At 45.9% G+C, this 15,515-nt stretch overlaps 1 protein-coding gene across 2 annotated transcripts in view; it reads left to right on the top strand.

Moving 5' to 3' along the window:
• The first annotated feature begins 1,650 nt into the window (after nt 1-1,650).
• SLC29A3 (solute carrier family 29 member 3) overlaps nt 1,651-15,515 on the top strand; it is a 46,460-nt gene continuing 32,595 nt past the window's right edge. For both annotated transcript variants that reach the window (XM_081328221.1, XM_081328220.1), the window contains exons 1-2: nt 1,651-1,855; nt 4,260-4,531. In XM_081328221.1, the coding sequence (XP_081184347.1) occupies nt 1,855; nt 4,260-4,531 (273 nt within the window). In that variant the 5' untranslated portion in view covers nt 1,651-1,854. The remainder of the gene's footprint in view (nt 1,856-4,259; nt 4,532-15,515) is intronic.

The raw sequence follows: 15,515 nt of genomic DNA, 5'->3' as shown, positions 1-15,515 counted from the left end.
TAGGTTCCACCATGTCAAAACTGCAAACGTTCCAAATGGGAAAAAAAGATACAGCCAACACATCTGTGTTGTTTTTTGTTTTATTTTTACTATCGCCCAGATCTAGCAAAGTTAGATGATGATGTATCCCAATGATGGGATTCAAATACGTGAACATCTGGTTCTGTGTGTGGATGCCGCTTCCGGAAGTCCATTCTGGACTTGGGCAACAAAAAATTAGCTAGCAGTTCTGCCGAAGTGGTGCGAATCCCACCGCTGATGTATCCGCTTAAGACAGAGGTATCCAAGCTTGGCATCTTTATAACTTTTTAAGACTTGGCATCTTTAAGACACGCTGACTGGGGGATTCTGGGAACTAAAGTCCACAAGTCTTAAAGATGCCAAGTTTGGACACCCCTGTTTTAAGAGAAGAACTTCAGGGGTGTCCCAAGCACAGTTTTTGGAGGATAGTGAACATTCCTTCCCTTTTACCAATACTGGAATAGAAATGTGCCTTCCGCTTCAGCTGTCTTGCAAGAAACTCCCCCCTTCTCCCCCCCCAATCACAAATGCACAAGCACTCTGAAGGAACATGTGGAAACAGCTTTGTATGACAAAGCCATTCATTTATCTAGAACAGGTGTATCCAACCTCGACAGCTTTAAGACTTGTGGACTTCAACTCCCAGAATTCCCCAGCCAGCACGGCTGGCTGGGGAATTCTGGGAGTTGAAGTCCACAAGTCTTAAAGCTGCCGAGGTCGGACACCCCTGAGAAGAATCTCAGCAGTTCCCCAAGGAAGATCTTCGGAGCGTCTCGACGGCATTTCCCCGGGGCCAGAGAAGCCGCCCCTTCGGGCTCAAACCCGGATCGAAAACGTTTACCACAACGGCGAGCCCAAAAACCAGGATGTTGTCTTAGCCTTAGAGCCAGCCCGCGCTTCCACTAGGCTGCCGAGGAGCATCTTTAAGACACGCTGGCTGGGGGACTCTGGGAACTAAAGTCCACAAGTCTTAAAGATGCCAAGTTTGGACACCCCTGTTTTAAGAGAAGAACTTCAGGGGTGTCCCAAGCAGTTTTTGGAGGATATTGAACATTCCTTCCCTTTTACCAATACTGGAATAGAAATGTGCCTTCCGCTTCAGCTGTCCTGAAAGAAACTCCCCCCTTCTCCCCCCCCCACACAAATACACAAGCACTCTGAAGGATCATGTGGAAACAGCTTTGTTCATTTATCCAGGTGTATCCAACCTTGGCAGCTTTAAGACTTGTGGACTTCAACTCCCAGAATTCCCCAGCCAGCACGGCTGGCTGGGGAATTCTGGGAGTTGAAGTCCACAAGTCTTAAAGCTGCCGAGGTCGGACACCCCCGAGAAGAATCTCCGCGGTTCCCCAAGGAAGATCTTCGGAGCGTCTCGACGGCATTTCCCCGGGGCCAGAGAAGCCGCCCCTTCGGGCTCAAACCCGGATCGAAACCGTTTACGCCGCAGGGGTCTTCAAACTTGGCCTTTATGACTTGTGGACTTCAACTCCCAGAATTCCTCAGCCAGGTACGCTAGCTGAGGAATTCTGGGAGTTGAAGTCCACAAGTCATAAAAGGGCCCAGTTTGAAGACTCCTGGGCAACGGCCAGCCCGAAAACCAGGATGTTGTCTTAGCCTTTAGCGCCAGCCCGCGCTTCCACTAGGCCGCCGAGGAGCCGCCGGTTTGCCGCGCGGCTTCCCCCTCCACTCCACTGGCTGCAAGGAGGGAAGCAAGCCCGGGCCGAGGCGGCGTGGGAGGGGTTTTTCCCAGGCCCGGCGGCGGCGTTGCTCGACAAAAGCCCGACCGCGACCCGGACCGATGAGTTAGATGGGGAGGCGCCTAGAAGCGGAGACAGTAAGTGGTTTCTTCCGCGGCTCTCCGGCTCGCTTTTGCGCGGCCCCGCCGAGGCTTTTGTTCGCCTTGGCGCTCGCCGGTCGTTGCTTCCCTTTCCTCCTCCGTTTGCAGCGGGCCTTCGCTTTTGCACCCTTCCCTTTGAGGGTCGGGGCTTAACGCGTGTCTTTGTTGCACGTCTGAACCTGGCTGCTCGGTTTGCCGGACCAATTTCCACGAATCCCGGGTTGTTGTTGTTGTTTTTTTTAGCGAGTCGCTTGGAAGGCTGTATCTACGCCGCCCTCCTTACGGCGGGTCTAACGTTTTCCGACCGACTCCCCCGCCATCCGCTATTTAGGAAAAATAAGAAGAGATTTCCGGGCTGGGGGGCGAAGTTTAGTTTCTGTTAACTTTGTTAAACTTGCGAGGAAGTCTGGCCGGCGGGGTGCGCGCGCGCGACTCCCGTGTGCGCGCTAGACCAAAAACAACTTTTGAACGTCGGCATACAGGCAAATTCCGAATTCAGCCGGGCTGAGACCTGTAACGGTTCGTTGTTTTTTTTTCCCCCCAGGGTCAACCTAAGACAGGGGTCTGCAACCTTGACAACTTTTATTTAAGACTTGTGGACTTCAGCTCCCAGCTGGCTGAGGAATTCTGGGAGCTGAAGTCCACAACTCTTAAAAGTTGTCAAGGTTGCAGACCGACCCCCTGACCTAGGAGGATACAGCCTTGGTGTTTGGCTTTGGGGTTGACCCAGCCCTTCCCCATAGGGTGTCCTTAAGGGTATTGCTATACAACTGTAGTTTGTTTAGTGAGCGTTTCAAGTTACAATGACACTTTAAAAAAATGACCATTTTTTCAAGCTGGTGCTGGATTACAAATTAGTGCACAATGCCCAGCAATTTTTCTGGTCCATTTATACAGGGGTCTCCAACCTTTGCGTTTTGGTGGGAGAGGGAGGGAGGGGCAGGCGCCTTACGCGTCTGCATGCGCAAATGGGAATATGGCCACATATTCACGTGCACGTACAAAGACTGCGAGCATGCGCCCCATGCAAATGGGGCTGCGAGCATGCACGTGAGGCTCTCAGTGACAGCGACGCCTGTGTGAGGCTTGTGGCAGCGGCGCCTCCAGGCTCGCGGCGATGCTGCCTCAGCGTGAGGCTCACACTTGGGCCTGAAGTAATGCCACCACCATATGAGGATCACGCTGCGGCCTAGTTGCTACTTGCGGCACTGCCGCCATCCACGCACTACTAGCAGCGCTGCCACTGCCTGCACAACACTTCCGGCAACGGTGGCACGAGGGGGGGTGAACACACGCACACGTGCGTGCACTGCCCAGCTACTCATGCGGCTCGGTGGCCAAGAGGCCGCGGGCCGGTAGTGGGCCACGGCCCGTAGGTTGGGGACCTCTGAGTGATAGGATCTGCTGGAATGTTTAATCTGTTGCTGCAATGCTTAATGATAGCTAGATGGGATTTTGTTTCTCAATAAACTCAAGGATAGGATTACCAGTGCTGCACTGCAGAACTATGAACCACCAATAGAGAGCAGGAAAGAGTAAATGTTCTGTATCTCTGCTGCCATCTAGCAGCTCTCTGGAATGTTGCTGACTGTATCTGGCAACTAACTAGTCAAGGAGCCTACATCCTTTCATGAAGAACTTCTCAACCTCAGCTTCTGGTTTCTTCAGGTAGGATTGGGTAAACTCTCTCCATCCTGAAGGGAGCAAACGTCATCACTTAGAACACTGGGCTGAAGAAGAGCCTTGGTGGGGCAGTGGGCTAATGCCTCCTTAAGTAACACCAGCTACCTGCAATTAGTGCAGGTTCGCATCCCACCAGGCTCAAGGTTGACTCAGCCTTCCATCCTTCCGAGGTAGGTAAAATGAGGACCCAGATTGTTGGGGGCAATTAAGCTGACTTTGTAATAATGCGGCTTGGGGGGCGAAAGCCCTAATAAGCAGGCATATACATAGAATGAAGGCTATTGCTAAGCACATTTGATTTGTGCTTAGATTGTAAGCCGCCCTGAGTCTTCGGAGAAGGGCGGGATATAAATGGGATTTTAAAAAAAAAGCCAGCATCTGACTTGGTACCAAATATCAGATATCAGATCAAATAATAAGATTTATATTTTTTTTCTAAGGTACACCAGTATTTCCGCTCTTATCTTCCATAAGTTGAGAACTGCATTCAGGTTGCAGGAGCTAGACGCAATCCCCATTGTGCATATCTATCTGAAAGCAAGCAAGCAAGCCCTAACTTAATTTATAGCTCTTTGTTGCTACGAAGAATTAAACCATACAGTAATTCTGACGCTGGGGACTTACATTAGTCATCAGGTAACAAAAGATTTTAAGATTAATACATCACCATAATGATATTATCGTATCATTTTATATACGCTTGTTTTCTTCACAAAAGTGTCTCTTGATTTGGAAGACAGCGAAGATGACTTCCAGCCCAGCACAAGCTTTTTGTACAAGTCAACGAACTCCATGATCCAAGAAGAGAAAGCACTCCGTGAGGAGCCTAAAGACCATTGGAATGCCACTTATATTATTTTCTTCCTCCTTGGGACCAACTCTCTCTTGCCCTTAAATTTTATCATCACTGCAAAGCATTACTGGATGTACAAGCTTCAGAACTGCTCAGAAGACATTTCTCCTGAAGAGCAGGGATCCTCAGATATCCGTGTAAGTATGACATTTTTATGATTTGACTTGACTTTGCTAAATCACTTCCTGTCCGGAATGGTAAAAAATCTTGAGCAGAGGGCTGGACTAGAAGGCCTCCCAAGGTCTCTTCCAACTTTGTTATTCTATGTATAGATCTGGGGGTTCTGTTTTTATTAGCAGCAAATACAAGGGTAAGTAGAGTCCACGTTGGTTCTCAGTATTGGTTCAGTGTTGAACAAAATAGTGATAACGTTAATATTTCTAGAATTACATTCCCTTCATTATTGTTTTCTCCCACTAAGCTTTTTGTGATTATACCTTTATTTTGCCATTTTTTCCCCCTATTCACTTGAAATGCTTGAGCAGTTCCCTTGAAAATTACAGCTTTATATTGTCTTGCTCCCAACAAGCCAGTGGGACCTAGTGGTGAAAATATTAACTTAAAAAAAAGTTAAGGTGTATTATAAGATAAAATACAAATAGAAACAAAAATCAAGAAAGATGAAAACAAAAGAAAATATACACTGGGTGGAGAAACTCATGGTGTTCGGGTTTTTCTTTTCTCTCTCTGGATTTTTCTTCCCCTGTAAGAAATAAAATTTGGAATTACGTGGACTTTTGTTTTAGGCACTGAAATTGACCTGCAGAAGATTCTAAATCACTGCTCATCCCAATTCCTGAAAGATTTTGCTCATGTTTACAAGAGGTGTGTGTGTGTGTGTGTGTGTGTGTGTGTGTGTGTGTGAAGCACAAAGAGAGAGATGGTTTAATGCAATTGTTTTGCAAATAAATACATCTTTTTTGCTTTTTTTAAATATCTGCATAGGCATTTGAAATTCCTCCGCTGCCTTGCATAGGAATCCTAATTCATAGAGAAGAAATCGATACAAAAGAAGGTACAAATTGCCAGCCTTGAGATAAAAGACTTTCTGAGCCTGATAAACGTTTATAGCTTTTCCAGTTGCCCTGACCATCATCTGTTAAGCTCACAGATGTAAAGAGACTTTTTTTTTATAATATATGGACCATGACAACTTTCAGCTACATAATTGTAACTGCTATTTAAATCAGGAGCTCCAGCGAATAAAAGAGCAATGCAGATCACAGGTTTGGATCTGATAGGCAGAGATGGAGACAGAATTCTCATGATAGCTTTAGGGAATGCAGTGCTCTGCTTAGTCATTACATGTAGACCCCTTGGCCATGGCAAGCTCAAGAAGCAGATTTTGGAGGCTTGAATCACTATCGGGCATACAAGGCTGACCTGGGCCCAGTATTTATTTATCTTGTAGCTAGGATGAATAGCAGAATTAGAGAACAGGCAGTGTAGTTTATTCTTTGTAGGCACCACCTTTGGAAAAGGTAGATAGTTGTGCCTTTTGCACTGAGATATCAACTCCTCTAGCCAAGCAGAAACTCAAATCATATTTCCCATGGAATCAGATCTTCCAAGCACTGGTTATTTGGAATATACACTATATTCAACTCCAGTCTTAATCAGAGCACCAGTAGTGAAGGAGAATAGTTTAGCCCTTTCGCATTGTTCTGAACTAGATTCCCACTTCCAACAGCTATGAGATTCTCAACAGGAGCTTCAGTGAGAAGGTGAAGTAGATTCAGAAAGTAGAGAGGAACTGGAGAACTACATGTCTCCTTCTAGCTATTTTGTTCCAATAAAAATCAAAATCCCCAGAGGCTGACTGCAAGAGGTCTTTTCAAAATGTAGGATCAAGATGCTGGAAGATACAATAGTACTAGGTCTTGTGCAGGGGTCCCCAACCCTTGGTACCGGTCCACGGCCCGTTGAGAACTGGGCTGCACAAGTGATGGGTGAGTGCACAAAGCTTTACTTGCGCATGTGCAGGATCATATTGCACACACAAAACCATCACCTCCCCCTCACTGCTGTCACCACTGCTGGTCCAAAAAAAGTTGGGGATCATTGGCCTAGAACAGGGCTTTTCAACCACTGGTACGGGTACCACCTGTGGTACATTGGCACCTGGCAGGTGGTACGCGACCATCCTAGAAAAGTGGTAGCAGGGGAGGGGAATGAGCTGAACCAGTGGCAGCACCGCACAAGCCTGAGCGAGAGATGACTGGAGCTGCAGGGCTGTCAGGGCTCAGCGAAAGCGCCAGGATCAACGCTTCTTGTGGGCTGCCATGGCTCAGCGGAAGCACCAGGATCAGCGCCAGGCTCCAGCTGGAGCTTGGCGCTGATCCTGGCACTTCTGCTGAGCCCAGAAGAAGCACCGATCAGCTGGAATATTACAGCACCTCCAGGGTCTTGTCATTTACATTCAGATGCTTGGCAACTGATTCATATTTATGACGGTCACAGTGTCCCAGGGTCATGTGAAATGACCAAAACCTGCTGCAACCACCCAGCAGATAGGGAATAAAAAGCAAACACCGCCCCCATCCCCGCTGCCAATCCTCAACAGAAATGCTCACAACAATGAAAACCTCGGACAGGAAGAAGAGCGCCGCTGGGCGGGCAGGCAGGTGTCTTGCTCGACTATGGCCTGGGGGGCACTTTTTTCAGTGCCATTGTAACTTCGAACAGTCACTAAGCAAACAGTTGTAAGTCGAGGACTACCTGTACTTCATCACTTTTTTTTTTTTTGGTCATCAAGTTTTTGACACCTTGGTGGGTGACCGGTGGTACTCAGATGTTGCCATATCCTAAAAGTGGTACAGTGGGTGAAAAGGTTGAAAACTCCTAGCCTAGAAGATTATTCATATGTAACTTTTTGCTTCTGGAAAGAGGAAGTGGATATCTTGCCTTCCTAAAAGTTAAACATTTTGCCAGCTTTCTGCTTTTACTGATGAAGCTGTCAGTTTAATCACATGCTCCTCTTCCTCAATTTTCTTCATAGTGGCCTAATTTTCAGATTGGGAACCATCAGCCTCCTGCATACAGGTAGTCCTCAACTTACGGCCACAATTGACACCAAACTTTCGATTGATAAGCGAGACAGTTGTTAAGTGAGTTTTGCCCCATTTTACAACCTTTCTTGCCACAATTGTTAAGTGAATCACTGCAGGTGTTAAGTTAGTCACAAGGTTGTTAAGTGAATCTGGCTTTCCCGTTTGACTTTGCTTGTCAGAAGTTCGCAAAAAGTGATCACATGACCCCAGGACACAGCAGGACGTCATAAATATGAACCAGTTGCCAAGCAGCCGATCATGGAGATGCTGCAGTGGTTATAAAAACAGTTATAAGTCACTTTGCTTCAGTGTTGTTGTAACTTTGGTCACTACATGAATGGTTGTAAATCGAGGACTACCTGTATTAGCAAATGAGCACTGTTTTCTGCTCTCTTGCCAGAGATGAAACTTCTCTGCTTATTTTTAAGAACATTTCTTTCTATCCTGTATAGGCTGCTCACAGCAATACTAAAAAGACTATATAGCAAGAATGCATGCATTTGAAATTGTAAGACAGCTCCCAAATTACACCTTGAAGGCTTTCCTACAATGAAAGATTCCCACCAATTTCCAAAAGTTAGGCTCAACCACAGAAAAATGCCAGTTCTTAACAGCAAGACCCTTCAAGTATCAGCTGGCTCTGGTTCAAAACTATGTAGGGGTTTAAAGTCAACTGCAACACTTTCATCTGTAGCCAATTATGGAGTAACATCCTCCATGTTAATTGTCTCATAGGCAGCCTTTTCATCCAATTTTAATTTCTGGATACTCTATTGAAGTGTTGTGCATCTAGCCTGGGGTCCCCAAACAGTTGGCCATGGTCCACTACTGGGTTGCAGCCTATTGGCCACCAGGCAGCATGAGTGGTTGGCCAGTGCGTGCCTGTGCACGCACAGCCCCACTCACACAAGTGTTACTGCGAACGTCACAGGCATTTATGGCCCCATGCACGAATGCTCGAGTCACCGCGAGTGTTGTGGGTGCTTGCTCCCACTTGTGCTCACGGCCCCACTCGCACGATTGTTTGTGCATGCGGATGCACACGCATGTGTATTCAACCCCCCCACCCACACAAAAGCATCCCTTCTTTCCCCCCTCCTCCCATTCCGGACCGTCAAACCCGAATGGTTGGGGAACTCTGATCTAGCCCACTGCCCTGCTACTACCTAATGGTCTTTTATGTTCTAAACCACGGGTCGGCAACCCGCGGCTCCGGAGCCGCATGCTGCTCTTTGAGCCATCTCCTGCGGCTCCCAGTCGCCCGGTGCGCGCGCACCTCTCCGAACGGGAGGAGGTGCACGTGCACCACTCCGAACGGGTGGAGGTGCGCGCGCACCACTCCGAACGGGAGGAGGTGCGTGCGCACCACTCCAAAGGTTTGGAGAGCTGCACGCGCACCTCTTTCGCACCTCCGCCCGAACACCCGTTTGGAAACCTGCTGGTGTTCGGGCGGAGGTGCGGTTTTGAGACCTGCTGGTGCCGGTTTAGAAAGCTGCTGTGGCCCGCGGCAGCTTTCTAAACCGGCACCAGCAGGTCTCCAAACTGCTGTTCGGGCGGAGGTGCGCGCGCAGCTCCGCCCGAACACCCGTGTTGAGACCTGCTGGTGTTCGGGCGGAGGTCGGGCTGCAGTTTGGAGGTCCCGGGGGTGGCTCCAGCGACGCCCGGGCTGAAGGCAGCGCCGCAACCCAGCAGCCGTCACCACGGAGACCCGTTGCCGCTGGCGTGCAGGTGCGTCCACATAAAAAAAAGTGGAACCGCGCACGTGTATCCACGCATGCGCATGCGCAAAAAACAACATTTTGCACATGCGCAAAACATTTTGTATGCGCGTGCGCCTGCTTGGATGCATGCGCACGGCTCCCACTTTTTTTTAATGTGTTCCCAGTGGCTCTTTTGCTTTTTCAGGTTGCCGACCCCTGTTCTAAACAAAGACAAGATTATTCTGTTGCTGCTATTTGCTGAGATTTCTTTACAGTGTCATGTAGGAGTCCAGACAACATGAATCTAAAGCATATGTCTCTTTGGACAAATCGGAGTTGTTTAGGCTCAGCATAGCAGCCTAAGTAGATTAAAGATACTCTTGAGGATTAGTAATATCTGGGTCTTCAAGCTTAAAAAAATGAGCCCAGACGAAACAGTGAATCTGTGTTCTCAAGTAGAATGCTACTATTCAACACAGCTTGAACTCCAATTCCCAGGTCAGTTTTGTTGCCCAAGCACGATTCTTTTCAGAAGTCAGTTGACCATCTCTACAAGATGTAACTAACAAATCTCTGTTAACTGTTTAAAGACCTCTACCACCTGCTTGGCATGAGATGCAAAGAAGAGAGAGTTTCCTCTGCTTATTCATGACACAAGGCTCCAGGGGAATTATGTAAATGTTAAATAGCAAGGGGGAACAGTATTGAACCCTATGAAATGCCATAGGCCAGTAGCCAGAAGGCCAATAGAAGAGTCTCAGCGCTGGGTGCTTCTTTTTCGTTATTATAGTTCGTCTCACAGCCAGCCAGATGTTCAGACTGGATCTGGCATTTTTATCCACCTTTTGAGCCCTTCCAAAGAATCTGGGATAGGGAGATGTGGTTGTTCCATGTGTTAAAGGGATCATTGCATGATGTAAGCTATTCCAAGTAAAGCTGCTTTTTACAATTGATTGTTGGTGAATTTGTCAATGCCAGTGGTGTTCAGGTGCTGCTCCAACTGTTTTGGGATGGCACCCAAGCTGCCTATTGCTATTGGAACCATGTTTGCCTTTTTGCTCAGTTCTATTTCGATTTGCAGGCCTTTGCATTTCATTATCTTCTCCAGTTCCTTCTCTTTTATTCTGCTGTCTCCAGGTACTGCCACGTCCACCATCCAGAGTTGGTTTTTTTTTGTCTTTCTGATGGACAATTGTTAAATCTGGGGTGTTATTTGGTAGGTGCCTATCTGTTTGAATTCTAAAATTCCACTTTAGCTTCTTCATTTTCTACTAAAAACATACATGTAAACAAGTGCAAGAGAGAATATGAAAAAGGAGGAAAATAATACAATACAAATAAATAAACCAGGGATTTAACATGTCACGGAACTCATAATTTTCCAAAATATCCTTCTTTATGAATAATTAAATATTAACTAACAATGGTCAACACAGTATCGATCCATATTATTAAAAACCTATGCATTACAGCTTTCTCCCCACCTATATCATCATTAAATGTTTATTTTTATTAAGAAGAAGGTACTACGAAATTTGCTCAGCATGGAGCAAGACTTAATTACTAGTTAGATAAAAGATAAAGATAAAATCATTTGAAACTCCTAACTTCACAATGGTCCAGTTTACCTGATTGGGTTCAGTATCTTTAGATATGTAGCATAGGTTCAAAAGAACTGCAGAAGCAAAGAGAAATATCGGGAGATCTGATTAAACTAAATTTGAACACACAGAACTTAGTACTAGCTTCTGAGGTGGTTCCTCCAGGAAGGATTGACACTCCCATTCCACTGCACTTCCAAGACTTTCCCAGAGGGCTTAGTGGTAGACATTTTTAAAAGCCATTTACTCTATTCCAGACATGTCAAACACAAGGCCCGGGGGCCGGATCCGGCCCACGAAGTGGTTTCATGTGGCCCCCGAAGCCATCCTGGAAACAGTGAGGGAACGGCCCCCACTGCCTTGGCCCTGGCCCAGAGACCTTCCTTCTGCCAGAGACCCTCAGATCTGTCCCACTCCTGCCCAGGCCCCCATAGGCACCCTTGATGCGAACGATGTAGAGCTGGCCACGCCCGCCCAGTAGGCCACGCCCACCCTGGCCATACCCACCCGGCCCCTTGAGGGCAACCGCAATGCTGATGCGGCCCTCAATGAAATTGAGTTTGATACCCCTGCTCTATTCACTTGCCCTATCTTTGTGTGTAGCTGGACCACACAAAGCATTAGAAAGGAGGTAACAACCCATGCTAGCACAAACAAGCTTTCCTTGAAGTGTTAAAGCTACCATGTTGGTTTCATAGCATGGCTCCTGAGATAACTCTCAAATTGCTTGCATGTGTTTGTGCACTCACAAAAAATACTAGTATTGAGTCTGCTGGTGAAATAATAATGCATGGACACAACTCAGTCACAGCTAGGGAGATATCTGAAGCCAAATGTAAGCAGTGCTTTTTTTGTAAAACGGTGCCGGAACTCACACATGTCATACAACCCGCCTTGCCTACCCTACAAGGTTCCATCCAAAAAAGGTGCCGGAACTCCGTTCTGAGCGTTCTATGACAAAAAATGCCCTGAATGTAAGTCTTCCATAGGATAGGGCTCCTTTTTTGCTTTCAGGAAGGGCCCTTCACTCATGACAACACGCTTTGTGTCACAACCCCCACTTCTGAATGCTTTGCACAAGTCTAATAATATGAAGTAACGGGTCCTTCGCTTCTTTTCAGAAACTCATGCTTCCTGTATTTGCTGCTGAGTTTGTAAAGTAGCTGCTGCAGCTCTCCAGGAAAACCAATTTTTGCAAGGGCTATCAAATTCCATCAGAGGCTTACTGGCCTATCTGACAGATTGCAAGAGAGTATAGGGAGGATTAAAGCAAAGTTCGGAGAGGGCAGCCTAAGCAGTGAAGATTCTCAGTGGGTGCGATACTGAGAAAAGCATAAACAAATAAATTAATCTGGATCTCGAGGAGAGGCCCCCAGAGGACACAGAGGCTATTTAGGACCTTAAATTCCAGAAGTAGAAAGCCTATCTCTGTTTGCTTTCTGATTGAAATGTCTCTTGAAAATATTGGCTGGTTGTGCCTGTGTACTGGCTTAGACATTAAAGCATTGAAATTAATATGAAAAGAAAGCAAAGGAAAGTTCATCAATCCACCCTGGAGATGGATGGATGGATGGATGGATGGATGGATGGATGGATGGATGGATGGATGGATCTCAAAATATACAGTGAACAGTAAACATAGTGCCTGATGTTTAGTGTAAGACTTTGTTGCTGAATGAAGTAAGACTTCATTGGTGGGTCTTCCTGTATGTTGAACTTTCTTGATCATTCAATGACTTCAAGCAGTGGTGGAGCAGTTGGCTAATGCCTCCTTAAGTAACACCAGCTGCCTGCAATTAGTGCAGGTTCGCATCCCACCAGGCTCAAGGTTGACTCAGTCTTCCATCCTTCCGAGGTAGGTAAAATGAGGACCCAGATTGTTGGGGGCAATTAAGCTGACTTTGTAATAATGCCACTTGGGAGGGCCCGAAAGCCCTAACAAGCAGGCATATACATAGAATGAAGGCTATTGCTAAGCACATTGGTTTGTGCTTTAAATTGTAAGCCGCCCTGAGTCTTCGGAGAAGGGCGGGATATAAATGGGATTAAAATAAAATAAAAATAAAAACAATATGTTGTATGGGCAACCAGTAGCCTTGCCTTTATGGAATCCTCATAGTTTTCAAATATGGCACAATTCTACGGATTATTATTTTAAAAAAAAAAAAACTTAAAATACTTTCCTATTCTGGATGAAAGTATTGCAGAATGCCTCTAGACAAAAAAAAAAGTCCTCCGAACTATAGCGGCTCCAAAAGTTGGAGGGTGGAAGAAGCAAATGTGGAAAAGAAAAGGACCAAACATTGCTGGTCCCTTTCTAAATTCAAGCAAAATACAACAGCTATTCCTAAGAATAACATGTTGGTCCGAATTAACCAAGAAATACTGATTTTGTCTTCAGAGCAAATGCGAATAGATGACTATTGCTGTTTTCCTAATAGGATGTGATCATCTCGTTCCCAATGCTGAAGGAGCTTAGAAGAAGAGGGAAATGTGCTCCTTGCTTCTTCCCTTCGCCTCGTCTGGCACACTAGTCCTATTTTTTTTCCACACCCCTCCTGGCCAGGAAATGTGCACAAATGTGCACAAAGAGGTTTCTGGCAGGCTTTGGTGTCATCTGAATCTGTATGTGTTGCTGTTTGGAAGCTCAGTACCAAGGGGATTTGTCTTGTCTATTTCACAGGATTTCACAGATTGGTTATTCCTAGAGAACTCAAGAGTAGGGAGGGACTTAAGGAAATCAGATATCATCTTCTAATAAGCTAATATTGTGCACCTTGCTTTTGGGTTCTGTGGCACACATCCCATTGCTCTGCCAAGATAGGTATATAAAAAGAGAGTCCAGATGTGGTCTAGAACTCTACAGGTGCCAATTATGGTCTTCCCTTTTCCAAAGTGCGACCTTATTTGGAACGACGCAAGCTGCCTATAGTATTTTACGGCTTTTTCCAATGCCCTGGCAGGTGTGAAGAGGCAGCCTATTGCAGCCATGAGCCTCTGGTCTTGGCATGCAAAATTAGGAAGTTGTCACTTCTCAATTCATGGTCTAGAGATTCTGCTGTGAGAAGCCACCTAAGAACTCTTGGTAGGCGAGTGTGGGGGTGTAACTTTTTTTCCCAATTTTTGCTTCTTCTCCCCTCTCCCCTTTGGATTTTTAAACTCTTAGTGAGGAAGTAAATAACCTCTCATGGTAAACATTAACACATCTTTTATAGCAGGCGACTATAGCATGTTGTGATCTATTTTTTCTTTCCTTCTCTAGCTGGTCTACCCCAGCTTGAATGTATGGTTAGATGCTACTATTGGATTCATTTTCAAACTTGGACATGGTAAAATTAACCAACTTGATTTGCGGCTCTACTGAAAAGCCATGTTTTCCTACTTAGATGAATAATGCTGTGCTTAGGGCGGGGGTGGGTGGGGCGAAAACCCACCATACATTTCAGGTAAATTGTGGGAAAACGAGTAATATACATTTTTTGTGTAATGTGTGGTTCCTCTGCTGCAATGGAAATGATTTGTAGTTACTTCCTTCTGGGATTATTTTTTCCCCCCCGTTTCCCAATTTATGAGGCTATAAATCCTAAAAACCAGGAATTACTAAAATGGCTGCCATAAATGAAGTACAACCATAAAGTTGATGGCTACACCAATTAGCAAGCAGAGCTGGAGAGGCTAGAGAGGAGGTCCCTGAGGGTGGGCTCCAGCACAAGTCCGAAAGCTCAGAAGACTAAGTCCAGTGGTCCCAGTGACCGACCCAGATTGGATCCTGCAACATAATCCTGGGACACATATATTCACCTTCATTGATAAGCAGAGCTATGAACCTTATGACTCTAGGTTTTCCTGGGATAGACGATAACAGCAGCAGTATAACTGCCCAAAAAATTAGGATCAAGCTGGACGTGGGTGAGTTTCTATGTTAGATGGGATTTGTAGTCGATACATAAAATACTTAAAGCACTTCGCAAAAGCTCTGAATAGAAAGCATGGCTGCCGTGCATGTGAGGTCAGAGTTAATAAACTAGAGATATGGGTGATTATGGTTTATGTCGAGGCATCCAGCATGAGCAGGGATCTGAGGAGGGACTCCCTTAGCTCCTTGTTCTTGTGTTGATGAGATGTGTGGAGATAAGTCATTTCCCACCGCTGTAGAACATATGCATAAACAACAAAGTGACTGTTTCCAGTGGTGACTTTGTTTTGTAAACTCAGTGAGAGAACATTCCTGCTAGCAAAAGCAGGAAGTAATTATAGATCTTCTCTAGAACTGGCATCACTGTATTTTGGTGGTGCTCCTGATGTTTTTTTTTGCATTGGTGGGTATCATGGGGGCACTTTTACTTCTGAACACTGGTGTGGTTATTTCACTAGAAAATAGGCTTGCAGAAATGTGTGCAGCTCTCACTGCTCATTCAACGTAGGAGTGATGTTCAGCTTGAAACAAAACGTCAGTAAGAAATGATATGTGCTGACTTGCTGCAGTGCTGTTTATTTAGGATAACACCCCAGACACTGAATTATAACCACCATTGGAAATGAATCACAGTAAAGCAGCCCAGAGGTGTAGTAGAAGAACAGCTCTGTACCAAGTCGCAGACATTGTGATTATATTGGTTGTAGTGCAGCCTTGTCTTTAGTAAATTGTCTAGCAGCCACTGGTAAATAACAGGCTCATATAGGAAAGTGTGATGTATCTCCTAGTCCATCTTCTGATGGACTTCTCCGTGGTTGTGTCAGTGGCAAGAAAAGCATTCTGTTCTTTCAAAC

The sequence above is a fragment of the Vipera berus genome (genome assembly GCF_964194415.1).
Source record: "Vipera berus genome assembly, chromosome: 5".
NCBI classification, from domain to species: domain Eukaryota; kingdom Metazoa; phylum Chordata; class Lepidosauria; order Squamata; family Viperidae; genus Vipera; species Vipera berus.
This window is presented reverse-complemented; position numbering and strand designations above follow the sequence as displayed.